The sequence below is a fragment of the Dryobates pubescens genome, chromosome 10, assembly GCF_014839835.1.
Source record: "Dryobates pubescens isolate bDryPub1 chromosome 10, bDryPub1.pri, whole genome shotgun sequence".
Classification (NCBI taxonomy): Eukaryota; Metazoa; Chordata; class Aves; order Piciformes; family Picidae; genus Dryobates; species Dryobates pubescens.
The window spans coordinates 31,101,351-31,116,024 of record NC_071621.1 but is presented as its reverse complement, the minus strand read 5'-3'; the positions used below and the strand labels follow the sequence as shown (position 1 = coordinate 31,116,024).

Genomic DNA, 14,674 nt, shown 5'->3' with positions numbered 1-14,674 from the left:
AGCTGCATCAGGGGAGGTTTAGGCTCGAGGCGAGGAGAAAGTTCTTCACAGAAAGAGTGATTTGCCATTGGAATGTGCTGCCCAGGGAGGTGGTGAAGGTGGTTGGAGGTGTTCAAAAAGGGATTGGACGCGGCACTTGAAGCCATGGTTTAGTTAGTCATGAGGTGTTGGGTGACAGGTTGGACTTGATGATCTCTGAGGTCTTTTCCAACCTTACTGATTCTATGATTCTACTCTGGTAGTGTTGCTACAGAACGTGTATCAGCACTGTAAAGTGGGTTCCATCTGACTGGACTGCATAATCTCTTGTTTTCCTTTGCACACCCAACTGTGGATTTGTTGTGCTTCTTCACTCTCCCGCTCGAAAAACTGCAGATAGCCTTTTGTTTTTAAAGGCACAGCCTCAAACTGTCACACTGTCACAGAGTTTACAATAATAATGCTTTAGCCAGGTGACTGCTGTCCTGAGCATATGAAAACTTCCTGTGTAACCAATTAACAGTCTTAAACTTACAAGACCATTATTTCAATGAAATAAGAAGCTTCTGGTGTTCATATTATATTAATAAAGCTTGGCTGTTTTGAGCTGTGTCTTCATCTACTGCAAATCAGAATAGATCTGTGTTGAATAGTTGATAGTTGATAGTTGATAGTTGAATGTCATTTCACACTGACTAAAGATCTGCTCCTTCATCATCTGGTCTATTTGAATTTTACCTCTAGTATAGCCAGTCTGCCTTCAGGTACTAACAGTGCTTTTCTAGCTAACAAGTGCAACATAGGAATATCTTAATGTAACTAAACTATTCCTATGTATTTTTCTTTTCCTGGGGGAATTATGAAGCCCTACAAGCACTTCATTATTTCTAAAGCTTCTGACGAAAATAGAGTAAGTTAATAATTCATTGCTGTCACTTAGGAAGATGGGGAAAAAATACTGTGCTAAAAGACTTTTCCTTGAAAAACAGGAACCTTTTCTTTTTCTGACATTGAAATAGTGTGTAAAAAGAGGAAGTAAATTTAATTGATAAAAGTATTGAAATATTAAAATATATCTTAATTTTAACTGTATCAGGACTACAACACACCTTGCAAAACCAGAAAAGATTATTTTCATAATTTTACAGGAATTCTGACATATTTAGGTCTATATTGTCCTAAACAGAATATATTTTATAAGAGCTTTTAGAAGAACTCTTAGCCTACAATACAGGGCAGAACAGACCTTAAATGGCCTTTCCTACCCTCTGGGATACTTACCCTGAGATATGCTCTGAGGAATTCTTCCAGTTTTATTCCTTTACACAAGACTAGACACATTTTGGAGCAAAATATTTGAGCAGAATAGCAAGGGTCCAATTAGCAAAGTGATGCCAGATTTTCAAAGACTAGAATAGAATAGAATAGAGTAGAGTAGAGTAGAGTAGAGTAGAGTAGAGTAGAGTAGAATAGAATAGAATAGAATAGAATAGAATAGACCAGGTTGGAAGAGACCCTCAAGATCATCGTGTCCAACCCATCAACCAATCCAACCCACCTAATCAACTAAACCATGGCACCAAGCACCCCATCAAGTCTTCTCCTCAACACCTCCAATGATGGTGACCCCACCACCTCCCCGGGCAGCCCATTCCAATGGGCAATCACTCTCTCTGTATAGAAATTCTTCCTGACATCCAGCCTAAACCTCTCCTGGTGCAACCTGAGACTGTGTCCTCTTGTTCTGGTGCTGGCTGCCTGGGAGAAGAGCCCAACATCTGCCTGTCTACAACCTCCCTTCAGGTAGTTGTAGAGAGCAATAAGGTCTCCCCTGAGCATCCTCTTCTCCAGGCTAAACAACCCCAGCTCCCTCAGCCTCTCCTTGTAGGGCTTGTGCTCAAGGCCTCTCCCCAGTCTCGTTGCCCTTCTCTGGACACGTTCAAGTGTCTCAATGTCCTTCTTAGACTGAGGGGCCCAGAACTGGACACAGTGATGATTAGCTTACATGTATAAGAAGAAAAGCACTTCAAGTGACCATGTGAATTCTGACCTGCCAATAATCACCAACCTTTACTGCTCAGTAATACTGCAGAAATCATACTTACACCCTGTTCTTAGAGCAGGAGCCACCTCTGTTAGCAAAACCAGGCTTTTAGTGTCAGCCACTTGAAATTATATTAACATATGTGGACATCATATGCACCAGCAAGAGCTGTTTGTGTGTTTTCATGCACAAATGTTACTGTGCAGCAAATGGCAAGGACAAAACAAGAGGCCCAGTTGTGAAAAATATTGCCCTATGACAGTTTGCATACATTAGCTTAAGTACTGCTGGAAGTTGTTTGCAGTACATTAATGAGAAGTCTTAGCTTATTCCAGTGACCTACCATGTCACACATAGGAACTGCACCATTATAAATATTTGAAAATCTGAAGTGAAGAAAGTCCAAATGATCTTGTGTTTTGCCAAGGGACTGGGCCAAGAACAGACTTGTTTGTAATTAGGATAAGAATATTTAATTACAAGACTCTAGATGATAGTGTAAAAAAATGTATATAAACTAGATGACATTCTGCTTACTTAAGTGGTTTCATTCTAGCAGTAGCTCATATCCACTTTCTTTGAGAGTGAGAGCCTTGTACATCTATTATGAAGGAGCAAGAGAAAGCAAGGGGAAATACATACATAGAATACATACATAGAATAAACCAGGTTGGAAGAGACCTTCAAGATCACCGCGTCCAACCCATCAACCAATCAAACACCACCCAAACAACTAACCCACGGCACCAAGCACCCCATCAAGTCTCCTCCTGAAAACCTCCAGTGATGGCGACTCCACCACCTCCCCAGGGAGCCCATTCCAATGGGCAATCACTCTCTCTGTATAGAACTTTTTCCTAACATCTAGCCTGAACCTCCCCTGGCGCAGCCTGAGACTGTGTCCTCTTGTTCTGGTACTGGCTGCCTGGGAGAAGAGACCAACATCTGTCTGTCTACAACCTCCCTTCAGGTAGTTGTAGAGAGTAATAAGGTCACCCCTCAGTCTCCTCTTCTCCAGGCTAAATGAGAGAGCCCACAGCCATCCAAGGAGAAATAAAGGTTTCAACTATTTACAAATACTTGCCCTGATTCCTTGCAATCTACATTAAAGGATACTGACAGATTCCATACCCAAGCTAATGTGAAATGACAGACTGCTCAGATCAGAACACTGTGAGGGGCCAGGGGCTAAATGAGTCAGCGCAGCTTCTATCTATTTGCATCTTTAGAGTTCTTTGCACAGAAAGCAATTTCATACTCCTGGTTTTAGACCCCAGTGAGAAATTCTGGGGGGACATTTCTAACCACTTCAATAACTTACACTTTTTTTTTTTAAACTTAGTCCCTTGGTATTTGGAGAGTTTTTAAATAACTGTCACGCTTCCCTGATTGCTGTGATTATTTTTCCACAGGCCTATAAAAATTCACATTACTATGAATGATAGCACCCAAAATACAATACAAATAAAAGAAAAAGGACTGAAAGCAGAGAAAGACAGAAGGGGCACAGCCTAATCAAACTGAGCAGTGCTAATTCTTTCTCACACCAAAACCAGCCACACAATTGACTCCTACTTTTTCTTACTCCATAATTGTATTTATAAAGAAATATAAAGCTCCAAGTTCAAGCAGTCTGGCATTCATTACTATTAAGATCCAGACACTGTGTCACTGTCTCTGCTGTAAGTCCTTAGTAAAACCCTGAAGGTTGTATCATAATTGTAACTTTTGCTCAGCTCCTTTGCATCTGGATTCCAGGGTCTGTTGCAGGATTTGGAAACAATTTCTAGCCACATCCAGAGGCATCTGTTTGTGAGAATCCCTTATGCCTGATGCAACAGAATGAAAATTAGTTTCCCCTTCTCATTGTCTTAATCTTGATCTCACTGATTTTATATGTGATAGGAAGAACAAATGCACATCCTGGCCCTGGTGGGTCAAGGGTAAAACTGTCACTGGTGAAATACCCAGCTAAGAATTTGCACCATCTAAACCACTGTGTCCTCTAACTGCCTGAAAATAATACTTGAGAACTCCTCTGGTGGGTGATACCAGAGAATAATGAATTCATATTTTGTCTGTAGAACAGTGGACTGTTTAGATGGACATGTTTCATCTGTCCTTGAAAATAATCTCTCTATAGTATGTCAGACAGAATAAACCTCCCATTTTTATACCAAAACAATGATGACTGTATTTCCTACTTCTTTATCCTTCACCCCAAAATAAGGCCAAAGATTACAATCACTTTCACAAGTTCTCTGTGCATAAAACAGCAGGAAAAAGAAGCTTGCTACCTTTTAACAGAAAGACTGAAAAATAAAGGATACTTCTTTAAAACACTGCCAAACTTCTCATATGAGCAACTCTTAAGTATCATGTCCTGTTGAGTTCTCCTCTCTATATTTCACAAGGTCTAGAGGTACCTGAACTTTGTAATTTGCATTTGTGGGGACCTTCCACCTTGTTCTTCTCCATCCACATTTTTCCTTACTTCTTTGTCAGGCAAACTGATGAAGAGAAGGCAATGCTGATTGTCAGATAAAGGACTTCCAAACACCATCTATAAGGAAAGATTCAGTATTTCCAATAAGCCTAATTTCCATCCATCAGCTTCTCAGCAGACGCTTGGTCTCAGAGAATACTTTATGTCCACATTGACTTCCCCTATGCAAAGAGTATGAACTTCATCCAGATAAAATAGCACAGTCTTTATCAGGATCTTACTCTCCTTAGTACATACTTTGTAGGTAAAGGAAGAATGAAACTGATGAAATGACTGATATGTGTAAGCTAATGCAATTTTTTGTTTAAACATATGTGCTAAGAATGTTTGCAACCTTAAGTTTTACTGCTGAACAATACCTTTGAATAGACTGCAAGTCTTACATAGCTTGGAATGTTGTCTGAAAACTACAGTTACTGTGGTTTTTCTAGCCTTCCAAATTCAATCCTGAAGGCTTAAAGAAGAAAACTTACACTTTGATTCATGCCTCTGTGGTTTTGCAACAATTCTCAAGCTGTTTTACTAGGTTATGCTGCCATGAGCAAAATTAACATTGTAGAAACACTGCTAATATGTATTTCCAAACTTGCTCATATTCCAGACAAGAAAACCTTGTCTGTGCTGCAACCAGTTAGGTCCTCTCATAAGTTTTGTGCCGCATTTGTCAGCTCTGTCCAGCTTTCTTGGATACCTTACAGTTATTTCTACATGAGCAGGTTGTGTGGATCAATAATAGGAGGAATGAAAGACATTACATTGTCCACACTGCCTAATTCTGAATTTCTCTTTGGAATAGTTCTAGTCCCATTCCACAAACTGAATGCATATTTATAGCTGAAAGGCAATCTACTCCTCAAGCATCTCTCTCAGTTTAGTATTAGCTGAAGTTCATGTGCCCAGACTGCTGCATTTTACAAAGCCAAATAACAGCAAGTGAAGACAATGGAGAAATTAATTTTCAAGTCATGCTCTTGATGTGAACATCTGCTGGGATTTTGTCCTTTAAATGATGCCAGGTCATAACAGGCACCTACATCTGGGAAACTAAATCAAGATTTGAGGGCGAGATTCAGTTCCACATTGAGATGTCTGAATGTAGACAGCCACAATGTGACTTAGACACCTTAGCTTTTTTTCACTGAACACAGGTTCCACAGACTACTGACAAGATTCAGGAATTAACATGTAGAATAGAAGCTCATCTCTGTAGAAACCTTAGCTTTAATTTTACTAACAGCCTCTAGAACAAAAAGTTTTCTTTCCTCCCTGGTCATCCTAATGATCCTCCTGAGTGACAACTCATCTTTCTGAATAGTGATGATCAAAATTGTTCTATATTCCATTTTATGTCTCCTTAGTGTCATATGTATTATTACTTTCATAATGAACTGCAGATTGCTATCTGATATATTTTAGGGTTGCATTTGCCTTTGCTGCATAATACTGCTAGTTCAGAGCCACGTCAGTACTTTTCTGCGGGTCTAGTCTTCAGTTGTCAAAACCCTTCTGTTTTATATGCTGGACTTCCTGTTTCAATTAACTATTTATTTCAGCAAATTTCTAGCACCCTTCTTTTTGTGCCCTGGTCATTACAAAAACTAAGGATGTTGGGTAGATAGGACTAGGGGGAATAGAGGGGAATAGAGCAAAACTAGCTGTGGGGAGATTCAGATTAGATGCTAGGAAGTTCATCCCCATGAGGGTGGTGAGACACTGGAACAGGTTGCCCAGGGAGGTTGTGGAAGCCTCATCCCTGGAGGTTTTTAAGGCCAGGCTGGATGTGGCTCTGAGCAACCTGATCTAGTGTGTGATCTAGTGTCCCTGCCCATAACAGGGGGGTTGGAATTAGGTGATCCTTGAAATCCCTTCCAACCCTTGACAATTCTATGATTGTATAATGATACTAAGAAGCATTTTTCTTGGTTGTCCTTTTTGGGGTTTTGCTGTTGTTTGGGTTTGGGTTTTTTTTGGCGGGGGGTTGAGGAGAGATTGAGGGAGCTGGGGTTGCTTAGTCTGGAGAAGAGGAGACTCAGGGGTGACCTTATTGCTCTCTACAACTACCTGAAGGGGGGTTGTAGTGAGGCGGAGGTTGGTCTCTTCTCCCAGGCAACCAGTACCAGAACAAGAGGGCACAGTCTCAGGCTGCGTCAGGGGAGGTTTAGGCTGGAGGTTAGGAGAAAGTTTTACACAGAGAGAGTGATTGCCCACTGGAATGGGCTGCCTGAGGAGGTGGTGGGGTCGCCGTTGCTGGGGGTGTTCAGGGTGAGGCTTGACAGGATGCTTGGTTCCATGGTTTAGTTGATTAGGTGGTGTTGGATGATAGGTCGGACACGATGATCTCGAAGGTCTCTTCCAACCTGGTTTATTCTAATCTATTCTGGTTTGGTTTTTATGTTGCTGTTGTCATTGTTCTGTTTTTGTTTGGTTCTGGTTGGTTGGTTTGTTTTTCTGTTCAATTAGTTTCTTCAGCATTTTAAATGTCTGCATTGAATTTGTTTAACCAGTCACATCAATTTCAGCAGGAAAATCATGCTTGAAACCCATAGAAGATCAAATCTGTAATTATTTTATCTAGAAAAACGTTTATTAAATAAACCAATTTTGTTTCAGTGTACTTCAGTTAAATCATGTTGAATTTTATCTTATGTCCATCTGCTGCCATATTTTGATTACTCTTTCCTAATAATTCCTGTTAAAATCTTTGCTGCTATCGATCTTAAGCCAACATGCTTATTGACTCCAAGACACTAATGCTCATCTCTTCTTCTTTTTGTTATTAGATAGATGAACATTCTTTTCTACAGAGACACAAGCTCATGTGCCATATTTTTCAGAGTCCTTGAATAGACATCTACCTCCTTTATGTGATTACCTTTAGGTTTTCCTATACATAAATACAATATTCTCCAAACTATCGCATTTATCACTCGTCCAATACTGTTAAAGCCAAAGTTTCTACTGAATTAGTCTCTGGTCTTTTCCAGAATTATCCTTAACTCAATCCAAACCCCATTTCTTCTATCTTTGCTTCCCTTTTATTTATGAAGCTAAAACTCATTTTCCTATGGTATTTTGTTGTTAAAAAAAAAATGTGGATATACTACACAGTGTTGGGAAGGAGATGTCTGTGTTCCTGCTGTGTGCAGCCTTATGTGAATAAATAAGGCATTTTGGTCTCCATCATAACCAGCCTCTGGCTTGTTTCCCAAACACACATACACACAAAAAGGAGAACAGATGAATGCCAGAGATTTTAAGGAAAGTACTAATTTCTGAGTGAAATAATTCACTAGCAAATGTGTTTGCAATTGCTTTGATTGAGCGATTACTTTTCTTCATGGATAGCAAGAGCTTTCAGCTAAATAGAAATGTAGCAAATAATATGCATAAGATTCATTAGATGATCTTCCATATGCATCTAACTTCTTTTCCTCCAAGCACAGAATGAGAAACAGTCTTGTATCAGGACTTATGCTTTGTATAAGCTTTTATAATCTGTAAACACTGTGGGAGTATCCTTCCCTTTGTCTGATGCTGGCAATATATTAATGAAAACCATTACTGTTCTGCAAAGGCTATTGCCATACTAATGATATGGTGTCCTCAGGCATTGATCAAAGAGTATCTTCACAGGAAAACAGAACTTACACCAAGAGAAAAGGAAGGAAGCTTATATTCCTGTCAGTTCCTGAAGCAAATTGTTTCTTCAAATGATAACAAAATTTCAGGCCTTCTTCTTTATTAGGAACAAAACAATGCAGAACAAACAAACAAAAATATGATGCAGAGGCATTTGGTTAATGCATCTTTTCTATAAAATTGCCTTTAGACATATCATGTGACTCAAACACTGAAACATATTTGTTCAGGGCAAGTTTAGAGATACATCATCAGATTGCACTAGTGAATTTGATAGTTGACATGTCCTTCCTCTGCCCCATTCACTTCTCAACCTATTATTTTCTTCCTTCTCTCTTCTGAGAGCACCAAGGGGTTTCACATGTGAAGTGAACAGAAGTGCATTTTTTTCACTGGAATGAAATTCTGTTTTCTCTACCATACTGTTTATAAACCTCAGATAATAAAACACCATTTTTCACACATCCAGCCTAGAAAGGGAATTCCTTCCCCTTTTTTGGCTGACGAAGAGCCCTACCCAGACCTGATAATCAGGATGATCAAAGTGTCTTACTCCTCTTTAAATACTTCTCAAGAGCAAACAACATTGTGCCCTTCATAATTTCTGATCATAACCTCAACAGGGAGCACCCAGTAGAAGGAGGGCTAGTCACTACATTAACAAATAGAAAGTCCTCCCTGAAGAGGAGCCAACCACCATTAAGGAAGAATCACCCACGTACTAAATTAATCTCTTTATCTAACACAGAGGTCTTACCTTGCTTTTAAAGTGCAGGAGAAGGAAGCATTTTTTCGTCTACTTCTGTTTGATACCTGAAGACACTTTTTGGGGATTATATGCTTTTGGTGTTCATGCCTGCCTGCTCTCCCATGGCCTTTGAGTGAGCCATAACCTCTACCCAGTTTGGGAAAGATTTTACAGTATCTTCAACAAAAGCTTGGCTTTGATGCCATGTGAGAAGGACATTGAGACAATTGGACATGTCCAGAGAAGAGCAACGAGGCTGGGGAGAGGCCTCAAGCACAGCCCTGTGAGGAGAGGCTGAGGGAGCTGGGGTTGCTTAGCCTGGAGGAGAGGAGGCTCAGGGGAGACCTTATTGCTGTCTACAACTACCCGAAGGGAGGTTGTAGCCAGGTAGGGGGGGGTCTCTTCTCCCAGGCAGCCAGCACCAGAACAAGAGGACACAGTCTCAAGCTGCACCAGGGGAAGTTTAGGCTGGAGGTGAGGTGAAAGTTCTTCACTGAGAGAGTCATTAGCCATTGGAATGTGCTGCCCAGGGAGGTGGTGGAGTCACCATCCCTGAAGGTGTTCAAGAGGGGATTGGACATGGCACTTGGTGCAATGGTTTAGTCATGAGGTCTGTGGTGACAGGTTGGACTTGATGATCTTTGAGGTCTCTTCCAACCTTGGTGATTCTGTGAGAGTTGCCATGTTCCCTGTGGTTTTCTGTCAGGAAAGGAGTCATGACTATTTACTGTTCTTCCAGGGATACAGCTTTAACAGATAATAAATTCAGGGGCTTTGTCATTTTAGAACAGTAAAAATGTGTTAATTTTCAACTCTAGCTTCATGGACTTAATGATTAATACTTTGTAAGCAAAGCCAAAATTTGAAACTCCCGATTGTAAATGGCTGAGCAACATTTCTCATGAACATGCTTCAGTGGAGCTACTTATCTGGAGAAGAAGTGGGCCTGCAATCATACAAGACTCAGAGAAAATAATAAAAGCTGAGCTACAAAAAAGCAGAGATTATTTAAGTCCCTTTGCTACACTGTGTAATAATGCCATAAATCATATTTTGACCAGATGCAATTAATTTCACTTTTTTTTTTCTTCTAGCCCTCTTTTACATTTTATTTCCCATTCTCCTCAGATTTAATTTTAAGGTCTTTTTTTTTTTTTTCCCCTTTTTCTAAATGGAATATCCTGTGCTTGATATTGAAATGTGATTTGACAATAATATAGCAGTGAAACTTTAAAGACAAATTATGAAGAATCACCTTTTCTACATTTTACAAAGGGTACATTAAAATTCACCACTGATAAGTGTCAAAGGATACTAAAACACTGATGCCTCCCTGAAACCCTTTGAATTAAGGGAGGAGTAAAATGGGTTTATTACAGCCTTTCTGAAAGAGAAGAGAATTCCATTATCATCTCCACCAACCCTTGCTACAGAGGCAGCATTCCTTAATCCTGTTTATTAGCTCTAAAAGACAGAATCACGGAATTTAGCTGATAGGACAGGAGATATAGTTATATATTTATGGACTTATCCTTTTCAGGGTAACTATTCTTCCACATGGGAGCTTGCGAATCGTGAATGCTTCTAAGTCAGATGAAGGACGTTACTTATGCCAAGGTGTCAATGTCTTTGGATCCGCAGAAATCATTGCATCACTATCTGTGAAAGGTATGAAAAAGTGCTTTGATGATAATGATGATTTCTCTTTAATAATATTTTATTCCTCCTTAGAATCCCCAGTCAGTGACACAACATTGTATAGGCAGAATAAAAAACACATTTCCAGCAAAATATGGGAGATAACCTCTGCCTGATCAAACAATATGTTCCCAAGTCAGAGTTCATGCTCCAGCTGTCATATGTCAGAACTATTATATTAAAATACTCAGATTATAACTCATTATGTAAATAAAAGAATCAGTGTAAATAAAAGAATCAATACCTCTGGCCAGCCTGATCTAGTGTGGGGTGTCCCTGCCCATGGCAGGGGGGTTGGAACTAGATGATCCTTGTGGTCCCTTCCAACCCTGACTGATACTATGATACTATGATACTATGAATATCTCTTTGAGCATATTTTAACTTTGGGACCTCACTTACCCCTGCCTCTTTCTGCAGAGGAACAAAGCTAAGGATTAAAAGTAATAGTCATCTCAATATAAAATCTAAGGAAAGATAGCTCCTTAAAAGAGCAAATTTTGAAGTCAGATTTTCTGTCACTTTTCAGTTAACTTCTTATATGATTGTGGGTCTTGGTTTTAGGTGTTCAAGTCTTTTAACTTCATTTTTCAAGCTTCTTTCTACATTTAGTATGCCTGGAAAAATCCTTTTGTATTTTAAGTGACAAATCATACAATCACAAGAATCCAGATACTTCAGCCTTAATAATAATAATAATAGTAATAATAGTAATAATAGTAGTAATAGTAGTAATAATAATAATAATAATAATAATAATAATAATAATAATAATAATAATAATCTCTTTATGAGACCAATAAAATTAATTAGATAACCCATCCCAGAAGTGTATAGATTGTTGTTTAGAATCCTGACATAGTATCTCCATGAAACTGGCCTGCATCTTCTGTTCACCCTGCCATGTCTTAGTGTGCAATATGACTATTTCAGCATTTCTCATTATGCATTTGAAATAAACAATGAATGTAAGCTCTGGGAGACTGAGACAGAGACTCAATCATTATTTTGCCCTTGCACTGTAACTAGACTTCCATCTAAATGTTCCAACTCCTTCTATGTTTCAAGAACCTACAAGAATAGAGCTGACTCCCAAGAAGATAGAGCTAACGGTTGGAGAAAGCATTGTCCTCAGTTGCAAAGCCCTTCATGACAGCACTCTAGATGTCACCTTCTATTGGACACTCAATGGGCAGCCAATTGACTTTGAAAAAGAAGGTGGACACTTTGAAAGCATCAAGGCAGTAAGTGACCATGTGTTTGTCATCTGTGTGCTGTGATCTGATAGAAATTTGCATGCTTTTATATGTCTCACACGTACCAAATTCTGACCAAACCGAAAGATTTCACTACTGTTGGAAAGAAATTTTAGCTAGAGGGGGTGCAAACCACAGGTCACTAGAACTACTTTAAGTACTGTTAATCAAGAAGGTATTAAAGTTTTGCATTCTATTATTGGTGAGGCATCTGGTGCTCTTTATGAGGGAACAGAAAGTAATTTGGATCAAATCCTTCTTGCATTCTGCTGATGATTTTAATAAAGGATGCTGTTATAAGCATTGATGTCTATGACTCTTGGAATGCCCTCACTTCCCAGTGTTTTTACTTGCCTAGAATATATTTTCATGTCTAAATACTTTCTTTCCTAATTCCCTTGCATGAGAACAAGTTTGGAAATAGAATCTACAACCATTTAGCTAGATCTTCCCACTAATGAAATGTAAATCACATACCCACAATATGCAAACTGAGGAAAATGAAGCTCACGAAGGTCAGGGAATTTTAAAAGTAAATTAATTTAATTTGAGTACAATGCAGTGAAGTTAACTTTGCATTAAAAATCATGTCAGCTGCAATCAATTTATTCTATCTGCCCTCGTGGAAATCATACTGTATTCACTTTGCACTTTTGGTTTTGTCTGGTTTGGGTTTTAATTTAGATTTACATCAATAAGCTTTTTAATTGAAAAAAAAAAATAATCTCACATTATTAAAGTATATAACTTAGTGTGAGGGATCTTACCATACTTGTCTTCATCTGAGGAAATCTGGTACTCAAAATCCAGGACTAAATATATATGAAGGAAAACTACCGTTTTTTCCTTTTCACTTTGAGAGTAAAATATTGATTCAAGAAGACATCTTATGGTTAAAGTTTCACTTAAAGTCATATCTGAAAATTTGAAATCTAAAATGTGTAACACAGTTCCCTCAGTGCATTTCATAGAACCATAGAATCAGTCAGGGTTGGAAGGGACCACAAGGATCATCTAGTTCCAACCCCCCTGCCATGGGCAGGGACACCCCACACTAGATCAGGCTGGCCAGAGCCTCAGCCAGCCTGGTCTTAAACACCTCCAGGGATGGGGCCTCAACCACCTCCCTGGACAACCCATTCCAGGGCTTCACCACTCTCATGGTGAAGAACTTCTTCCTTATGTCCAGCCTGAATCTCCCCACCTCCAGCTTCATTCCATTGCCCCTAGTCCTATCACTACCTGATATCCTAAGAAGTCCCTCTCCAGCCTTCTTGTAGGCCCCCTTCAGATACTGGAAGGCCACAATTAGGTCACCTCGGAGTCTTCTTTTCTCCAGACCGAACAGCCCCAACTCTTTCAGTCTGTCCTCATAAGAGAGGCACTCCAGCCCTCTGATCATCCTTGTGGCCCTTCTCTGGACACGTTCCAGCATGTCCATATCCCTCTTCAGCATCTTGTGTGCTGAAGGGAATTTTTAATCACTGAGAACAATCCTTAGGCTATCAAAGAATCCTTCTGCTAGCAAAGAAACCCTAATCTAGTGTAATTTATTGTATGAAAACAGGATTTTGTAAATCTTTCAACATGAATTCTTCCTTAATTTCATTTATAATAGAGAAAGCCCTCAGACTGGTAGAAATAAAGCACATTCAAAGCAAAACCCTGGTAGGTGACATATTTTCAGACAAATACTCATGCAAAACTCACTGAAACTGCTGATTCTTTTTCTTGTCCTGACATGAATAAATTTTTTGCTAAAACATAAGTGATTTAATCAGCTATTTTAGTATGAATGTATTGCTTCCTTCTCACTGCTTTGCTCATCACTGCTGCGTTAATAAATCAAAACAGTATTAATCGCTCATAATGTAGTCAGTGCTCAGTGTCTAGATGAACATAGATGTTTGCAGACAGTAACATTCAACTGATCAGAAAATAACATCAGGCTGGACAGAAGGCACTGGGTATTTCTCAACATTAGATCCTACCTTATCAGTGTTAAACCCGTGCTGAAACAGTGACATAATATTCAAGTTTAAAGAAATACCAGAAGAAAGCATCAGATCCTGGTAGTTTCAGACTGGACTATTTGCATTCTCCTTTACAAGCTTGATCATACAAGAGACAGTCAAGACAGGCTTCATTTACCTTCATTCCTAACTCATTTAAAAGCCAAGGCATTTCTTTTTTTGATTTTCACTCTAAAGAAAGAATGGAAGAGCATGCTTGGATCAACTGGAAAATGGCTGCAAGTAGCCATTACAGCTGGGATGAGGCAAGAAACACTTCAGGGAAAAAAAGATACCAAGGCATGACTCAGTTAGGGCAATCCCCACTGAAACTGTCTGAATCTGTGATATGACACATCCTTTTCTCTTTGAAAGTAGATAGAATAGAATAGAATAGAATAGAACAGAATAGAACAGTTTGGAAGAGACCTTCAAGATTATCGCATCCAACCTATCAAACAATCCAACCCACCTAATCAACTAAACCATGCAACCAAGCACCCCATCAAGTCTCCTCCTGAACACCTCCAATGATGGTGACTCCACCACCTCCCCAGGCTCTCCATTCACTAAAAAACCTATCTTGATTTTTGCATTGTCTCAAAATGAAGATGAATCAATTGAGTGATGCAAAACTTGAAAGGGGTGACTGTGGTACTACAGCAAGATCTTTTGTGTCTTTTGAGGCAAACTTCCTGCAATTCCCATAACTACTTGTTATTGGAATATTGTCCATTGTATCTCATCGTTTCTGTTAACCACATCTGCAGGTGAAATTAGTCACAAGGATCA

The 14,674-nt window shown here is 39.3% G+C and overlaps 1 protein-coding gene across 5 annotated transcripts in view; it reads left to right on the top strand.

The window, feature by feature from the left end:
- The window catches only part of CNTN5 (contactin 5), a 661,195-nt gene that overhangs the window by 579,141 nt on the left and 67,380 nt on the right, over positions 1-14,674 (top strand). For all 5 annotated transcript variants that reach the window (XM_054164542.1, XM_054164541.1, XM_054164544.1 and 2 more), the window contains 2 exons: positions 10,457-10,584; positions 11,683-11,858. In XM_054164542.1, coding sequence (XP_054020517.1) covers positions 10,457-10,584; positions 11,683-11,858 — 304 coding nt within the window. The remainder of the gene's footprint in view (positions 1-10,456; positions 10,585-11,682; positions 11,859-14,674) is intronic.